The sequence below is a fragment of the Alosa pseudoharengus genome, unplaced genomic scaffold, assembly GCF_046254945.1.
Source record: "Alosa pseudoharengus isolate Yale_2024_CS ecotype anadromous, Long Island Sound unplaced genomic scaffold, YU_APseudo_1.1 YU_APseudo_1.1_scf_3, whole genome shotgun sequence".
Classification (NCBI taxonomy): Eukaryota; Metazoa; Chordata; class Actinopteri; order Clupeiformes; family Clupeidae; genus Alosa; species Alosa pseudoharengus.
The window spans coordinates 39,303,370-39,318,672 of NW_027468718.1; the positions used below are offsets into that span (position 1 = coordinate 39,303,370).

At 37.0% G+C, this 15,303-nt stretch overlaps 1 protein-coding gene across 1 annotated transcript in view; it reads right to left on the minus strand.

Moving 5' to 3' along the window:
- rfc2 (replication factor C (activator 1) 2) overlaps positions 1-4,140 on the minus strand; it is a 42,345-nt gene extending 38,205 nt beyond the window's left edge. Inside the window, exon 1 of the mRNA XM_076264240.1 lies at positions 3,963-4,140. Within this exon, the coding sequence (XP_076120355.1) occupies positions 3,963-4,072 (110 nt within the window). The 5' untranslated portion in view covers positions 4,073-4,140. The remainder of the gene's footprint in view (positions 1-3,962) is intronic.
- Between the last annotated feature and the right edge of the window lie 11,163 nt (positions 4,141-15,303).

Sequence of the window (15,303 nt, forward strand, 5' to 3'; positions counted from 1 at the left end):
TGGAAAAATCCGTATCTAAAGAGTTTTAGAGCATGTCTTAGGCTAATCAGCTACGGAGTAACTCATAAGCATACAACATATCATTTCGAGTGAAAAAACGAAGAGAAAGTCCAAAAAAAGTCAAAGGTACAAGACTGTAGTGTGTACATATTTTCATTTCCGAGCGAAGGAACTACTCATCCCATAAACCACCGCGCCTCACTGAATAATATATAAGCAATGCACGAGCCAGCGCGAAATAATTTCCAACCGGCGACAGCACGCGAACACTTTCCTCCAAACAGAGATTTTTATATAGTGAATGTGCAGTTAATAGCAGTTATTTCAGGAGTAATCGTGCAAATAATAGTGTTTTGGTATTGAATGTTATATTTACCATCGTGTATTTTATATCGTGTGTGTGTGAAAGCGGTTAACGTTAACGTTAGCAACATTGTGCAGAGCTTCGTATCTGACTGCCATCCTGATGCATGGACTGGTGCATGGTCTGCTCTTGGACCACCATATTCAATTTGCTGTGAATTATTACACAAAATGCTCATTAAATGTACGAAGAAGTATTTCTAGGTTAATGATTGATGATATGACTCGTACAGTATGAAGGCTACAGTAGCCTAGCTAATGTTAACTAGCATTACCAACCTCCCTGCAAAACTCACCACACAACTTTGTAGGTCTTGTCCCTCATGCTGGCCCTTACAAAACCCACAAGCTAACCCAAGGACACACAACAGTCAATAATGTGACCCGATTTAAAGTGGTTTTCACCCCTTTGGACACTCTTGATTTCGTCCTTGAAACAGTGAAATATTTACGGGGGCATGGACAGTTTGCTAACCATTTTACTGCAGTGTCTAGCTGCTAGCCGGTGGTAGCATCCAGCTTGCATGTGCTATCAGCTAGCTAGCTAGTTCAAAAGTTTAAGTACTTAATGAGGATATACAGGGCTTTTTATGCCTCGACTAAGTTGATGTTTCCTATAAACAACAATTCATGTTCATAGAAACAACAAGGTCACTAAAACATTATATTTCATACCTGTGTTGCAGCATGTAGGCTAATGCTAGCAGCATTATAATGACATTCTAATGTCTGAAAGGCTAATGATTAAAAGTTAAGTGTTTAAACTAGCATTTACAGTGTTCTATTTGATGGTGTATTGGCCCTGACTAAGTTCGTGTGATATATAAACCACAATCCTTGTTGATACAAGTACCAATGTTCGTCTAGAAAGTTTTTATTCACATTAAGATTCGCCATAGGCAGTAAAAGACTCCACCATCTTTGTCAATAATTTCCGCTGATAAAGTTTCAAACTATGATCATAACAGCCTTTCCACCAATCAGAGGCATCACTGTGGGATTGTGGGATTGTTCAGGATTGTGGGTAATGAAGTACTTATCCAAGACATCGCGATTAAAAGACATTTATTTCAAAACAAGGTTAGTGCCCCTTGAATTTTCGCCCTCTATATGACCATATACAATCGCTTAGTACAGCCGTAGCTGGTTTTGAGTCTACCATATATGCAGTTAAGTTTTTATGGCTTATACCCGAATTGTCAATGGAGAAATTGCATTGAATTCTTACTTCCGGAAACTCCTGTGGGCGGGACTGTGATGCTCTATGTATGAGTTTAACACAGGGGGTCAAGAGCGTGCAGATTAGCTTCGGCATGTTAGCATACGCCATTTTCAAATATGGCGCTGCATGGAGCATTTGGAACCAGCTCCATGCACGAAAATCCGTGTTGGGCACGAGCTCTCATGCGCGTACATGTTGGTGGGCGGGTACCTATCCGGCGGCTACAGCCAAACGTTATTCAGTGCGTATTTCTTGAGGATCCTATGAGAAGACGTGCATATTATGGTTGTTTATCCATCATATGACAAATAAACAAATAAAGAAAATTGTATTGATCTTGTTTCGTTGTTGTTTGTCCCGAACAAACGTAGCCTAAACATATGAACAGCGGCATAAAGACCTTGTCTCGTTACACCATCCAACACGTTGCTCTCAACCTAGCCGCCCCCTTTGGAGCTTGCCAGAGGCTGAAGCACTAGGCTACTACATTTAAACACAATTATTGCCGCGAGGCATTCCAGCCTACGAATTTAATAAAAAGTAAACCATGCATAATTAAAAAAAAAAAAAACTCAATTTAGGCTACTTCTCTATGCAATAAGGATTCCATTAGAGCACAGCGCACGTTCAATGAATGAAAATGGCCTTGTCTCGCAAACAGCTGGAAATTCCAACACTTTTTCAACTACACGAAACTTTACAGTGATCATCAAATACCCTCTATATTTAAATGCCCATCAGCCTCAACATTTAACTATATAATAAAAGTCAAAAAGTAAATTAAATCCCATACCAAAGCCGAAAATCGTCTGCGTTTGATAGCCTGGTATGCCGCTCCAAACAAAACGCATGTCTCACAATAACGTACAATGTAAGAAATAAAGGTCTGTCTCGAATAAGCATACCTCAAATAAATACTTGTGATTTGCAGCCTAAGTAAATAGCAGACCCTGGACATAATTTAGGATTTACGGAAATGCAATCATACGATGTTGGACGCCTGGCGATGCTCTGGCCGTCTACTGTGCCTCTGACACCGCTGCTTCATTTGGATGGTAACTCCACAGGTGAGCGCAAAGATTGGACGTCGTGGATGCGTAAGTAAACTGTTTTTTGCTGAGTCCGCAGACAATTCTCTTTAACCGTTACTTTACCATCTGCGGTGTACAACTCAAAGTAAAGACTCCACATTTTAGATGAGTTGGGGACGTAATTGTCCGCTCAGGCTGACCGTTTTGTGCGTTATCTTCAATACTATCTTCAATATTATTTTCAAAACAGGGTGGCTATTGAGGGCTCTGGCTCCAGTCATTATTGTGGCTACTGGCTATTATTGGCTTGATTTGGTCATGGGCCAACGCTAGAATACGTTTAGAGCACCCGCTATGAGATGGCAAACAATAAAATAAAAAACAAACTAATCATAGACTGTAAAAATGCGCTACACTTGGCACTAAAAACCGAATAGTTTATTTATAGTTCGACTACGGATATTTCACGTCAAGTTCGAATGCATATTTGCAGCAGGACAGCAAGCAGACCGCTCCTAGTTAGAGCCGCTGTGTTATCCAATGAAATTAAGTTGCGCTTCAGGGCGACTCCACTCGGACTCCATGCGCGTTCCCGAGCAACTTTTTCTTCTTCTTGTTATGAGGCAAGGACTTTATGTGCATTATCGCCACCCTCTTACTGGAGGATGACACTCTTTTTACAGAATATCCAATAAAAATCGACGTTGGTCCATGCGTCATTTCCAGCTTTGTAACTGGCGCATGGTCAGAGTCGACTGGCGCTGGATCCGAACCCCAGTGTTGAAGATGGCGTTGACTATGAATTGGCCGGATTTACTAGCCTAGCCTCCACCATTCATTTGTATGGAGGGCGGGACTTAGTCACTCTCTCCAGTTATATATAATACCTCCATGGTTTAACAGGTGCGATAAAACCTAAAAAAAACCATGTTATAATACCGGATCTCCTTATATGGGCAAAGATAATAAGCATGCACAATCTTGAAATTGAGCTAGTAAATAGAACGGATAATGCGTCTGATACAACAACTGGCTGGCTGATACAAAAGTACATTCAAATATTCAAAAACTTGTTAGGGTAACTTATCATTGAGTTGTGCGTTTTGGCGTCTTAAGGACGCCAACTTCACACATTTAATTTTCATTCCCAAAATCCCATTTAAACTGTATTCTATTTCAAGACTTTTTGAGTCTGCGGTATACATTTGAGGATAACATTATGGCAGAGCAAACGCTGGAGGAAGAAAAACAACCACTTACACCAGGGAACTAGGATGGTGTAAATTAACGTTAGCGTTAGTGAAACATCGGAAAAGCTTACGCGTTTAATGTTGGTTGTAACTTACCACGGCAATTCATACGCATCAGCCAACCCTTTGGACACGATGTTGTGTTTCTTTGAGGTTATGTCCACATCCATTTCTGTTCTAACATGGTCATTTCTTTCGACATCCATTTGACTAGTGTTTCTTTTATGACCGACAGAAACTCCCGCCGTTTCCCTCAGCACACTAAAAAACTTCTTCTTAGTAGTGTGAAACTAGCGACAGTAAAGAAAATTCCAATATGGCCGCCATTCGCGAATCATTCAAAATAAAAGTCAGAACATATTCATTACTTTTTCAATAAAAAAGTTTAAAAATTATTCATTTAAAACTGTATTGTGTTACCAAAGGGAAAGTAAATTTAGAAAATAATTAAATAAGACATTTAAATCGAAAATACACATTAGAATGCTATATTTTTTCTACACCAATATAATTAAAACTGTGTGGCTGTGAAAACAATAAGTTGTGCATATGTAAAAGGGGGGTGAAATGGAATCCTTATAACATGTACTTTCAGAATATATATAGATGTTTATACCAAGTTCGCCTTTGTGAGTGCCAGGCCATACTAAGTGTGTACCGAGTCATATACTATAGGCCTGTCATTGGCACACTGTTGAACTTCAAATTGTGTGGCTGTGAAAACAATAAGTTGTGCATATGTAAAAGGGGGGTGAAATGGAATCCTTATAACATGTACTTTCAGAATATATATAGATATTTATACCAAATTCGCCTTTGTAGGTACCAGGCCATACTAAGTGTGTACCGAGTCATATACTATGTCTGCCATTGACATACACTGTTGAACTTCAAATTGTGTGGCTGTGAAAACAATAAGTTGTGCATATGTAAAAGGGGGGTGAAATGGAATCCTTATAACATGTACTTTCAGAATATATATAGATGTTTATACCAAGTTCGCCTTTGTGAGTACCAGGCCATACTAAGTGTGTACCGAGTCATGTACTATGTCTGCCATTAACATACACTGTTGAACTTCAAATTGTGTGGCTGTGAAAACAATAAGTTGTGCATATGTAAAAGGGGGGTGAAATGGAATCCTTATAACATGTACTTTCAGAATATATATAGATGTTTATACCAAGTTCGCCTTTGTGAGTGCCAGGCCATACTAAGTGTGTACCGAAACAATAAGTTGTGCATATGTAAAAGGGGGGTGAAATGGAATCCTTATAACATGTACTTTCAGAATATATATAGATATTTATACCAAATTCGCCTTTGTAGGTACCAGGCCATACTAAGTGTGTACCGAGTCATATACTATGTCTGCCATTGACATACACTGTTGAACTTCAAATTGTGTGGCTGTGAAAACAATAAGTTGTGCATATGTAAAAGGGGGGTGAAATGGAATCCTTATAACATGTACTTTCAGAATATATATAGATGTTTATACCAAGTTCGCCTTTGTGAGTGCCAAGCCATACTAAGTGTGTACCGAGTCATATACTATAGGCCTGTCATTGGCACACTGTTGAACTTCAAATTGTGTGGCTGTGAAAACAATAAGTTGTGCATATGTAAAAGGGGGGTGAAATGGAATCCTTATAGCATGTACTGTCAGAATATATATATAGATATTTATACCAAATTCGCCTTTGTAGGTACCAGGCCATACTAACTCTGTACCGAGTCATATACTATAGGCCTGTCATTGGCCACTGTTGAACTTCAAATTGTGTGGCTGTGAAAACAATAAGTTGTGCATATGTAAAAGGGGGGTGAAATGGAATCCTTATAACATGTACTTTCAGAATATATATAGATATTTATACCAAATTCGCCTTTGTAGGTACCAGGCCATACTAAGTGTGTACCGAGTCATATACTATGTCTGCCATTGACATACACTGTTGAACTTCAAATTGTGTGGCTGTGAAAACAATAAGTTGTGCATATGTAAAAGGGGGGTGAAATGGAATCCTTATAACATGTACTTTCAGAATATATATAGATGTTTATACCAAGTTCGCCTTTGTGAGTGCCAAGCCATACTAAGTGTGTACCGAGTCATATACTATAGGCCTGTCATTGGCACACTGTTGAACTTCAAATTGTGTGGCTGTGAAAACAATAAGTTGTGCATATGTAAAAGGGGGGTGAAATGGAATCCTTATAGCATGTACTGTCAGAATATATATAGATATTTATACCAAATTCGCCTTTGTAGGTACCAGGCCATACTAACTCTGTATCGAGTCATATACTATAGGCCTGTCATTGGCCACTGTTGAACTTCAAACTGTGTGGCTGTGAAAACAATAAGTTGTGCATATGTAAAAGGGGGGTGAAATGAAATCCTTATAACATGTACTTTCAGAATATATATAGATGTTTATACCAAGTTCGCCTTTGTGAGTGCCAGGCCATACTAAGTGTGTACCGAGTCATATACTATAGGCCTGTCATTGGCACACTGTTGAACTTCAAATTGTGTGGCTGTGAAAACAATAAGTTGTGCATATGTAAAAGGGGGGTGAAATGGAATCCTTATAACATGTACTTTCAGAATATATATAGATATTTATACCAAATTCGCCTTTTTAGGTACCAGGCCATACTAAGTGTGTACCGAGTCATATACTATGTCTGCCATTGACATACACTGTTGAACTTCAAATTGTGTGGCTGTGAAAACAATAAGTTGTGCATATGTAAAAGGGGGGTGAAATGGAATCCTTATAACATGTACTTTCAGAATATATATAGATGTTTATACCAAGTTCGCCTTTGTGAGTGCCAAGCCATACTAAGTGTGTACCGAGTCATATACTATAGGCCTGTCATTGGCACACTGTTGAACTTCAAATTGTGTGGCTGTGAAAACAATAAGTTGTGCATATGTAAAAGGGGGGTGAAATGGAATCCTTATAGCATGTACTGTCAGAATATATATAGATATTTATACCAAATTCGCCTTTGTAGGTACCAGGCCATACTAACTCTGTACCGAGTCATATACTATAGGCCTGTCATTGGCCACTGTTGAACTTCAAATTGTGTGGCTGTGAAAACAATAAGTTGTGCATATGTAAAAGGGGGGTGAAATGGAATCCTTATAACATGTACTTTCAGAATATATATAGATATTTATACCAAATTCGCCTTTGTAGGTACTAGGCCATACTAAGTGTGTACCGAGTCATATACTATGTCTGCCATTGACATACACTGTTGAACTTCAAATTGTGTGGCTGTGAAAACAATAAGTTGTGCATATGTAAAAGGGGGGTGAAATGGAATCCTTATAACATGTACTTTCAGACAAATATGACTTTGGACAGACTAGTATCAAAACAAACATTAATAGTGAAACTTCAACTTGTGTAGAGTCGGGTGCTGATGACATAGGCCAAAACATACACCTCACAAATACACCAGCATGTACACCACCATCTACACCTGTATGTACATCAAAAACCAGACACATACAGACAGACACACCGTCAGACACATTTGCAGACACTTTTGCAGACACATTAGCAGACACACTAGCAGAGAACAGGGAAGAGGAGAGAGGACATGCAGCTTTAGAGAAAACTGAAATTAGTGAAGAAACGGTAAAATGCATTTTATCCAATGAAGCTAGTCTTAGGCCATTTACAAAACCTGTTCCAGAAAACAGTATATTTACACTTCCTCTTGACAAATGGGAGCAATGTCATAAATTTAAAAAAGGTAGATATTTTCAAAAACATTTCTGGCAAGAACTATTTACTTCAGAGATTTCTGAATTTAATCCATACTGCCCAATAGTATTTAAAAGTCATAGGTTTAGCATAGCAGAAAAAAGACAAAGAAAAACACCATATCTAATAATTGAAGGCTACTGCTCGCATAAAGAATGTGCTATGACATTTAGTGTAATAATGAGAGAAAAAATAGAGCCAAAATTTGAAATTTACTTTGAGGGTCACATATTTCATTCTGGAGAAAAACTTAAAGCTCGTCCGTTTAGGGAGCCAGAAAGAAAAAAGCTTGCTGCTGCAATGCAAAACATTCCAGCTTATAAATTATATAATAACCTTTTGGCAGAGGCAAATATGAAATCACTGGCGGCACAAAATAGGAGTGGAATAGGAATAGACTCTTCAATTTTAAGGAAAATTAAATCAGAACAACATTTACAAAGTTACATGGATATAGATGAAATTAAATCCCTGCAGCTTCTAAAAGATAAAATGGAGGTAGATGACATGTCCAATGAAAAGATTAAAGGGTTCATTCAAAGCATTCAACTTTATCCATTTAGGGTCATCTGTTTTACTGAAGGTGGCATAAGACTCTGGCACGAGATAGCAGAGTCGTCCCCAGCATTCTGGGATGCCACAGGGAGCATGATTAACTCAGAAATAAATAAAAAGCGCATTTTATATTACGAAATAACCATTAGTTCGTCATCAACTCCTCATGCGTCTGCTCCAATTGCCTTTATGATAACAGATGACCATACGCAGAGTTCAGCAGAACAACTTTTAAACACAGTTAGACATTTTGAGATGAAGTTGTTTGGCTGTAATAATACACCGATTCAAATCAATAGCGACAGGTCACTGGTACTTTTGCAAGCTGCTATGAATGTATTTAATAAGGACACAATGTCAACATATTTAAATCGCTGCTGGCACATTCTTAACGGAACCCAAAAGGAAATTGATTTAGATTTTTGCGTCATACGGTCTTGTAAAAGTCATTTAATGCGTCAAGCCAGTGAGATCTGCAAAAAGCAATATAATGGAAAAGACAAAAGATATAGGATTGGTATGTATATGTTTAGTCTTTTAATAAATGCTAAGTCGCTTGCTGAAGCAAAAAACTTAATTTTTGATATCTGTATGGTCTTGGAGAGCAGAGTGTACTCAGACGTGGTAGAGAAAAGTACAGCCAATTTAGAGGAAAAAGTTAAGAGTTTAGGGTCTGAAGATTTTGAGGGAAAAGATGAAAGCCTATCAGGGGACATTTTTGAGATAGTCACACATCAATCCCCATTTCTTCGTTATTTTAATCAAATACGCAACGAAGCGCGGAAACAGCCGACCTCTATAAAAAGCACAGAAAAAAACCCTTACTTTGGCCCTATGTTACTCGAGAAATTATTTAATAATTTTCTACCGGTAATTCCAATTTGGTCAGATATGGTTCAGGTTCATTTATCAAAGATGGAAAGGTTCCACAATAAAAATCTAGATAAAACCACTTCGATTTCAGAAGTCACATTTAAAAATACTAAAACATTGTTTTTGAATAACAAAAAACTTAGAACTGATGAATGCATCCAGGAACTATATAAATTATATAAAGCACGTGAGAGAGACTTCTGCGAGAAAATCAAACTGAAAAGGATGAAAAGATTAAGAGACATACAGGAACTCGAGGAATCATGGAACAAGAAAAAAAGCGTACCCAAGCACCTTCAGAATACATTTCAAAAACCCCCAAAAGAGAGCACAAAGTTATTCAGCATTAATAAAAATAGTAGGCAACCGGGGGGTATCCCAGAAATAGCTAAAGGTAGTGGGAGCACACCAATACTGCAATTCTTTAAACAAACAAGAGCCGTGAAGCAGTGTCAAAAAAGACTTTCCTCCGCCTATAAAAAGAAACGTAGCCCTGACTTTCAAGTTTCACAGAAAGCAATTGAAGACATCTCTTTATGTGAACATTATGAACTTGAAAGTCAAGTTACTAAAAATGAAGCTGTAGTGTTAATTAAAACATTTGTAGATAAATACCTGCAGGCAAACTTTTTAGCCAATGATTTGCTGTATGCTCACTGCTTATCATTATTTAATTGTATCAGGTGTGCAGAAAATGAGAGAAGTAACCGCACAAACAAAATTCTAATGTCATTACCTTTAGATATTTCAGAAGAGGCAATAAAACACTTTTTAACTAATCAAGCTTTAAATAAAAAAAATAGAAATGAAACAGACAATTGCAAATCATGTGGAGAGAATACTGTGTCAGAAACTTTGCTGATTCATTTGCCACAGTCACTTCTCATATTAGCAGATAACCCCAAAAGCCTCCCATTACATCTTACACTCGACACAGTTTTTGGCATTTACAAGTATTCACTGGCATCCCTTTTGGTATCTCTCTCAGAAAAACCTTTTATACAGTTGTTAAGTTTTGATTGTGTTTCAGACAAACAAACAGAAATTGCCAATTTAATACAACTTAATCCCGTATTCTTTTTAGTTGAATACTGTGTGGAGACCACTGAACAGATTAATATATACCGTTTATATGAGGAACAACACATATGTAATAAACAGTGTGGTAGTCATGAACCATTTGAAATTCAAGAATGGATTCCTCAAGGAGATGTTAACTTGCCTCCAAATATGACAGAGAAGGATATGAACGTGATTAGAAGTAGTGAATGGCTAGATGATAAAATAATAGACATTTATATGAAAATGCTCCAAGCAAAACTGACAACAAATGACATTTTAATGGTCCCATCGACATTTATAAGTCAGTGTTTAAAAAGTGTATTTTGCCCTGACATCAATGTATTACCAAAAATATATAAGCCTGAAAATAATTGGTGGCGCTACCACACAGTAGTGATTCCAGTAAATTTTAACAACATGCATTGGGCTGTTATGATTTTGGAGCTGATTGAACAACACCCCCAAAATAATGAAATAACTGTAACAGCAAAAGTCTTTGACTCAATCAAAACATTTGATTATGAAATGATAAAAATAATGCCAACATTGCAGAGATACCTATTGTTACAGTATCTAGCGATCCATGGGAAGCTGGTGAATCTTGTATTTAGATATGAATTTTATCATAAATGCCCAACATTTATAAAACAGTCTGATAGCATAAACTGTGGAGTGTATGTTTGTTTTTTTGTTAAATCTTTTCTTTTTTTTTAAACAAATTTAAACAAATTTTGCAGTAGCAATATGCGGAGGATTTTAGAGTATGAATTAAGTCACCAGGTGATACTGTAATATTTTTCCTGGATATATTGGGGTTTGTATTTATTTATTTATTTATTGATGAATATGTATTATTGTAATTATAATATATAACTTATACTTATTCATAATATTTATTGGAGAAGTGTGCAATATTTGATGTGGGACAATGTGCAATATCCAAACTGTGGCAATTTGCAATATGTATGTGTGTGTGTGTGATAATTGTGTGTGTTGTGTTTAATTGTGACATTGTGTGAATATTGCAGTGTTTTGCACTGGCTCCTGCTGAGGTCCTTGTGAAATGACACCACTGCTGTCACTAAGGTAATGTATGTCCATATGTATGTATGTGTATTTATTTATTTATTATTGTCCTTATTTATGTTATGTCCTTGTGAAGTTTGTCTGTCATTGTTTATCATTGTTTATTTGTCCAAGAAAAAGTTTGCATCCCCTTACTTTGAACAGTAGTAGAGGAGGTTATAAAGGGATACATTATAGAACATTTCATGAAGGGGCATGGAAACTTTAGCATGTATAATTGTCATTTATGTACCTTTTTACTGTCTTTTATTATTTTCTATTTATATATGTGTTTTACTAACCTTGTCCTCTTGTCTTGTCCTGTCATACTAACATCCCACTTGTGGCCTGTACCTTGACGTGGTGAGTGGGCTTTCAACTAAACAGGCCTGTCTTCCTGAACACTCATCTGTTTTTCTCTTTTAATCTTTCAGTCCTATACAGTGCAACCAACAAACCAGAACGTTTTCAGACCCTTTCAAGTTTTACACATTTTCTTATGCTTCAGACTCATCTTCAATTTTTTTCTCTCATAAAACTACACACAATACTCCAGAAAAAAATCAGGTGTTTTAAGTGTTTTGTAAATGTATAATAAATAAAAGACTGAAATATATCATTTACATAAGTATTCAGACCCTTTGTTATGACGCTTGCAATTGAGCTCTGGTGCATCCTCATCTATCAATGGTCCTTGAGATGCTTCTACAACTTGTATGTCAAAGTGAAAACCAAGCCACAAGGTCAAGACAATTATTTGCATATGCAGGCCATTTATTTTTTATTCTATATTTGTACATATTTCTTTTTGTAAATATTTGAACATTACACATGTATTTCTGTATCTGTTTTGGTGCCTTCAATTTGGTTTTACATACACATCTATATGTATCTTATATTTGGTTTTACAAACATATCGTATTTCCTGAAAGTACATGTTATAAGGATTCCATTTTACCCCCCTTTTAAATATTCACAAGTGATTATTTTCACAGCCACAACAGTAGCCTATGTGGCAATGATAGGCCTAGTATGTGACTTGGTACAGACTTAGCATGGCCTGGTACCTACAAAGGTGAACTTGGTATACATATCTATATATATATTCTGAAAGTACATGTTATAAGGATTTCATTTCACCCCCCCTTTTACATATGCACAACTTATTATTTTCACAGCCACACAATTTGAAGTTCAACAGTGTATGTCAATGGCAGACATAGTATATGACTCGGTACACACTTAGTATGGCCTGGTACCTACAAAGGCGAACTTGGTATAAATATCTATATATACACAATTTGAATTCAACAGTGTATGTCAATGGTAGACATAGTATATGACTTGGTACAGAGGTAGTATGGCCTGGTACTCACAAGGGCGAATTTGGTATAAACATCTATATGTATCCTGAAAGTACATGTTATAATGATTTCATTTCACCCCCCTTTTACATATGCACAACTTATTGTTTTCACAGCCACACAATTTGAATTCAACAGTGTATGTCAATGGTAGACATAGGATATGACTTGGTACAGAGGTAGTATGGCCTGGTACTCACAAAGGCGAATTTGGTATAAACATCTATATGTGTTCTGAAAGTACATGTTATAATGATTTCATTTCACCCCACTTTTACATATGCACAACTTATTGTTTTCACAGCCACACAATTTGAAGTTCAACAGTGTATGTCAATGGCAGACATAGTATATGACTCGGTACACACTTAGTATGGCCTGGTACCTACAAAGGCAAATTTGGTATAAATATCTCTATATATTCTGAAAGTACATGTTATAAGGATTCCATTTCACCCCCCTTTTACATATGCGCAACTTATTGTTTTCACAGCCACACAATTTGAAGTTCAACATCGTGCCAATGACAGGCCTAAAGTATATAACTCGGTACAAAGTTAGTATGGCCTGGTACCTACAAAGGCGAACTTGGTATAAATATCTATATATATTCTGAAAGTACATGTTATAAGGATTTAATTTACTCCCCTTTTACATTTGCACAACTTATTGTTTTCACAGCCACACAATTTGAAGTTCAACAGTGTGTGTCAATAGAAGGCCTATGACTTGGTACAGACTTGGTATTGCCTGGTACTACAAAGGCGAACTTGGTATAAATATCTATGTGTATTCTGAAAGTATATGTTATAAGGAGTCCATTTTACCCCCTTTTAAATATGCACAACTTATTGTTTCCATAGCCACACAATTTAAAGTTCAATAGTATTGTGTATAGTATGACAGGCCTAGGGTAGGCCATGAGTCCGTACAGAGTTAGTATGGCATATACCTATAAAGACAAATTTGGCATAAATATCTATTCTGAAAGTACAAGGAGTCCATTTTAGCCTACCACCCTAAGTTTGAACTAAGTGTTATTTGATAATATGTTATTTTAGGTCTTGTTAATGAAAAAGGTAATCCTTCCACAATTATATTAATGCAAAGTATAATCGTATAAAAACATTAACTTTAAACCAATGTATAGTACATTATTATCCCCCTTTTCTACGTTTGTTTTTGTTCCCTTCTCTTTTAATAGTAGCCTACATCAGGATATGGAGACGTTTGTCCAGAGAATGTCCGTAGACGGGCTCTGGTTTGTCTTGCCTTGCATTGAGAAAGGTGTTGCGTGAGATCACTTCCGTTCAATTTCAAGGATGTTAGCAAGACAATTCTGCTACAATTACAACATTTGCACATGCATTTACATAGGCTAAGTTTCAGCAACATGTTTACATTTCGTGTAAACCTTTGAAAAATACTCTGAAAACCGAATTTTAACCTACTTTATCTGATCGTTCGTCTGTACCTTTATTTTGACGCTTTTCGCCGCCATATTGCCCGCTATTGTCGCGTACTGTCGCTTACTGTCGCTAGCTCCACGGAACTCTTCTTCTTATTGTTGTTCTTCTTCTTCTTCCTTTTAAATGCTGGTTGGCAAACAAGCATTACCGCCACCTACCGAAATGGAGTGTGATGTCTGGATATTGTATAATAATGATAATAGTTAAAGAGAAGAAAAAAAGGAAAGGAATTACTCTATATTCTTCTAATCAGACCAGTTTCCTCCAAGAAGTGAAACAAAATCCTAAAACAAACTTCACTTGAATTTTTCTGAAGAATTGCTTTTATTCTTGGTTCACTTACTATCTCCAGCTCCTGGATGAGTTGCTGTCTGTCCTGGTTAAACTTATTACAGTATTCTATAACATGCTCTACAGTCTCAGCAGCATCACATATGCTACACTTTCCATCAGCATGCTTTTTTAAAAGAAATGAAGTACTGCCCAAACCAGTATGCCCAAACCTCATCCTAGAGATAATGTTTCCTCATGAGTAGCCTAGATCTAGTAATTTGTCTTGCACCGCCCACAAACCTTTGAATACTGTACTCTCAGAATAAAGATATTTATACCAAATTCGCCTTTGTAAGTACTAGGCCATACTAAGTCTGTACCAGGTCACATAGGCCTTTTATTGACACACACTGTTGAACTTTAAATTGTGTGGCTATGAAAACAATAAGTTGTGCATACTTAAAAGGGTGGTGAAATGGAATCCTCATAACATGTATTTTCAGAATATATATAGATATTTATACCAAATTCCCCTTTGTGAGTACCAGGCCATACTAACTCTGTACCGAGTCACATAAAAGCCGTCCCAGCTAACACATGACGTTGCAGCAACGTCGCCATAAAGTTGTCATTTGGTCACAGCGACATTACCTTCTGGCTACGTTGTTGCAACGTCACAGCTACTTTGCAAGACAATGTTGTCACTTGGTACCATTAGTGACATTGCAGCGACGTTGTGACCTGGTCAGCTGATGATGTTGCAATTTGGTACCGTTAAGAACGGTGCCACAACATTGTGATTAGGTCAGCTGGTGACATTGCCATTTGGTGCCGTGGGAAACGTTTCCGCGACGTCTGCCAATGACGTTGCCATGTAGTATTGTGAGTGATGTTGCCACAACATCATGATCAGGTCAGCTGATGACGTTGCCATTTAGTATCAGGAAATGTTCCCGCGACGTCAGCCAATGACGTTGACATG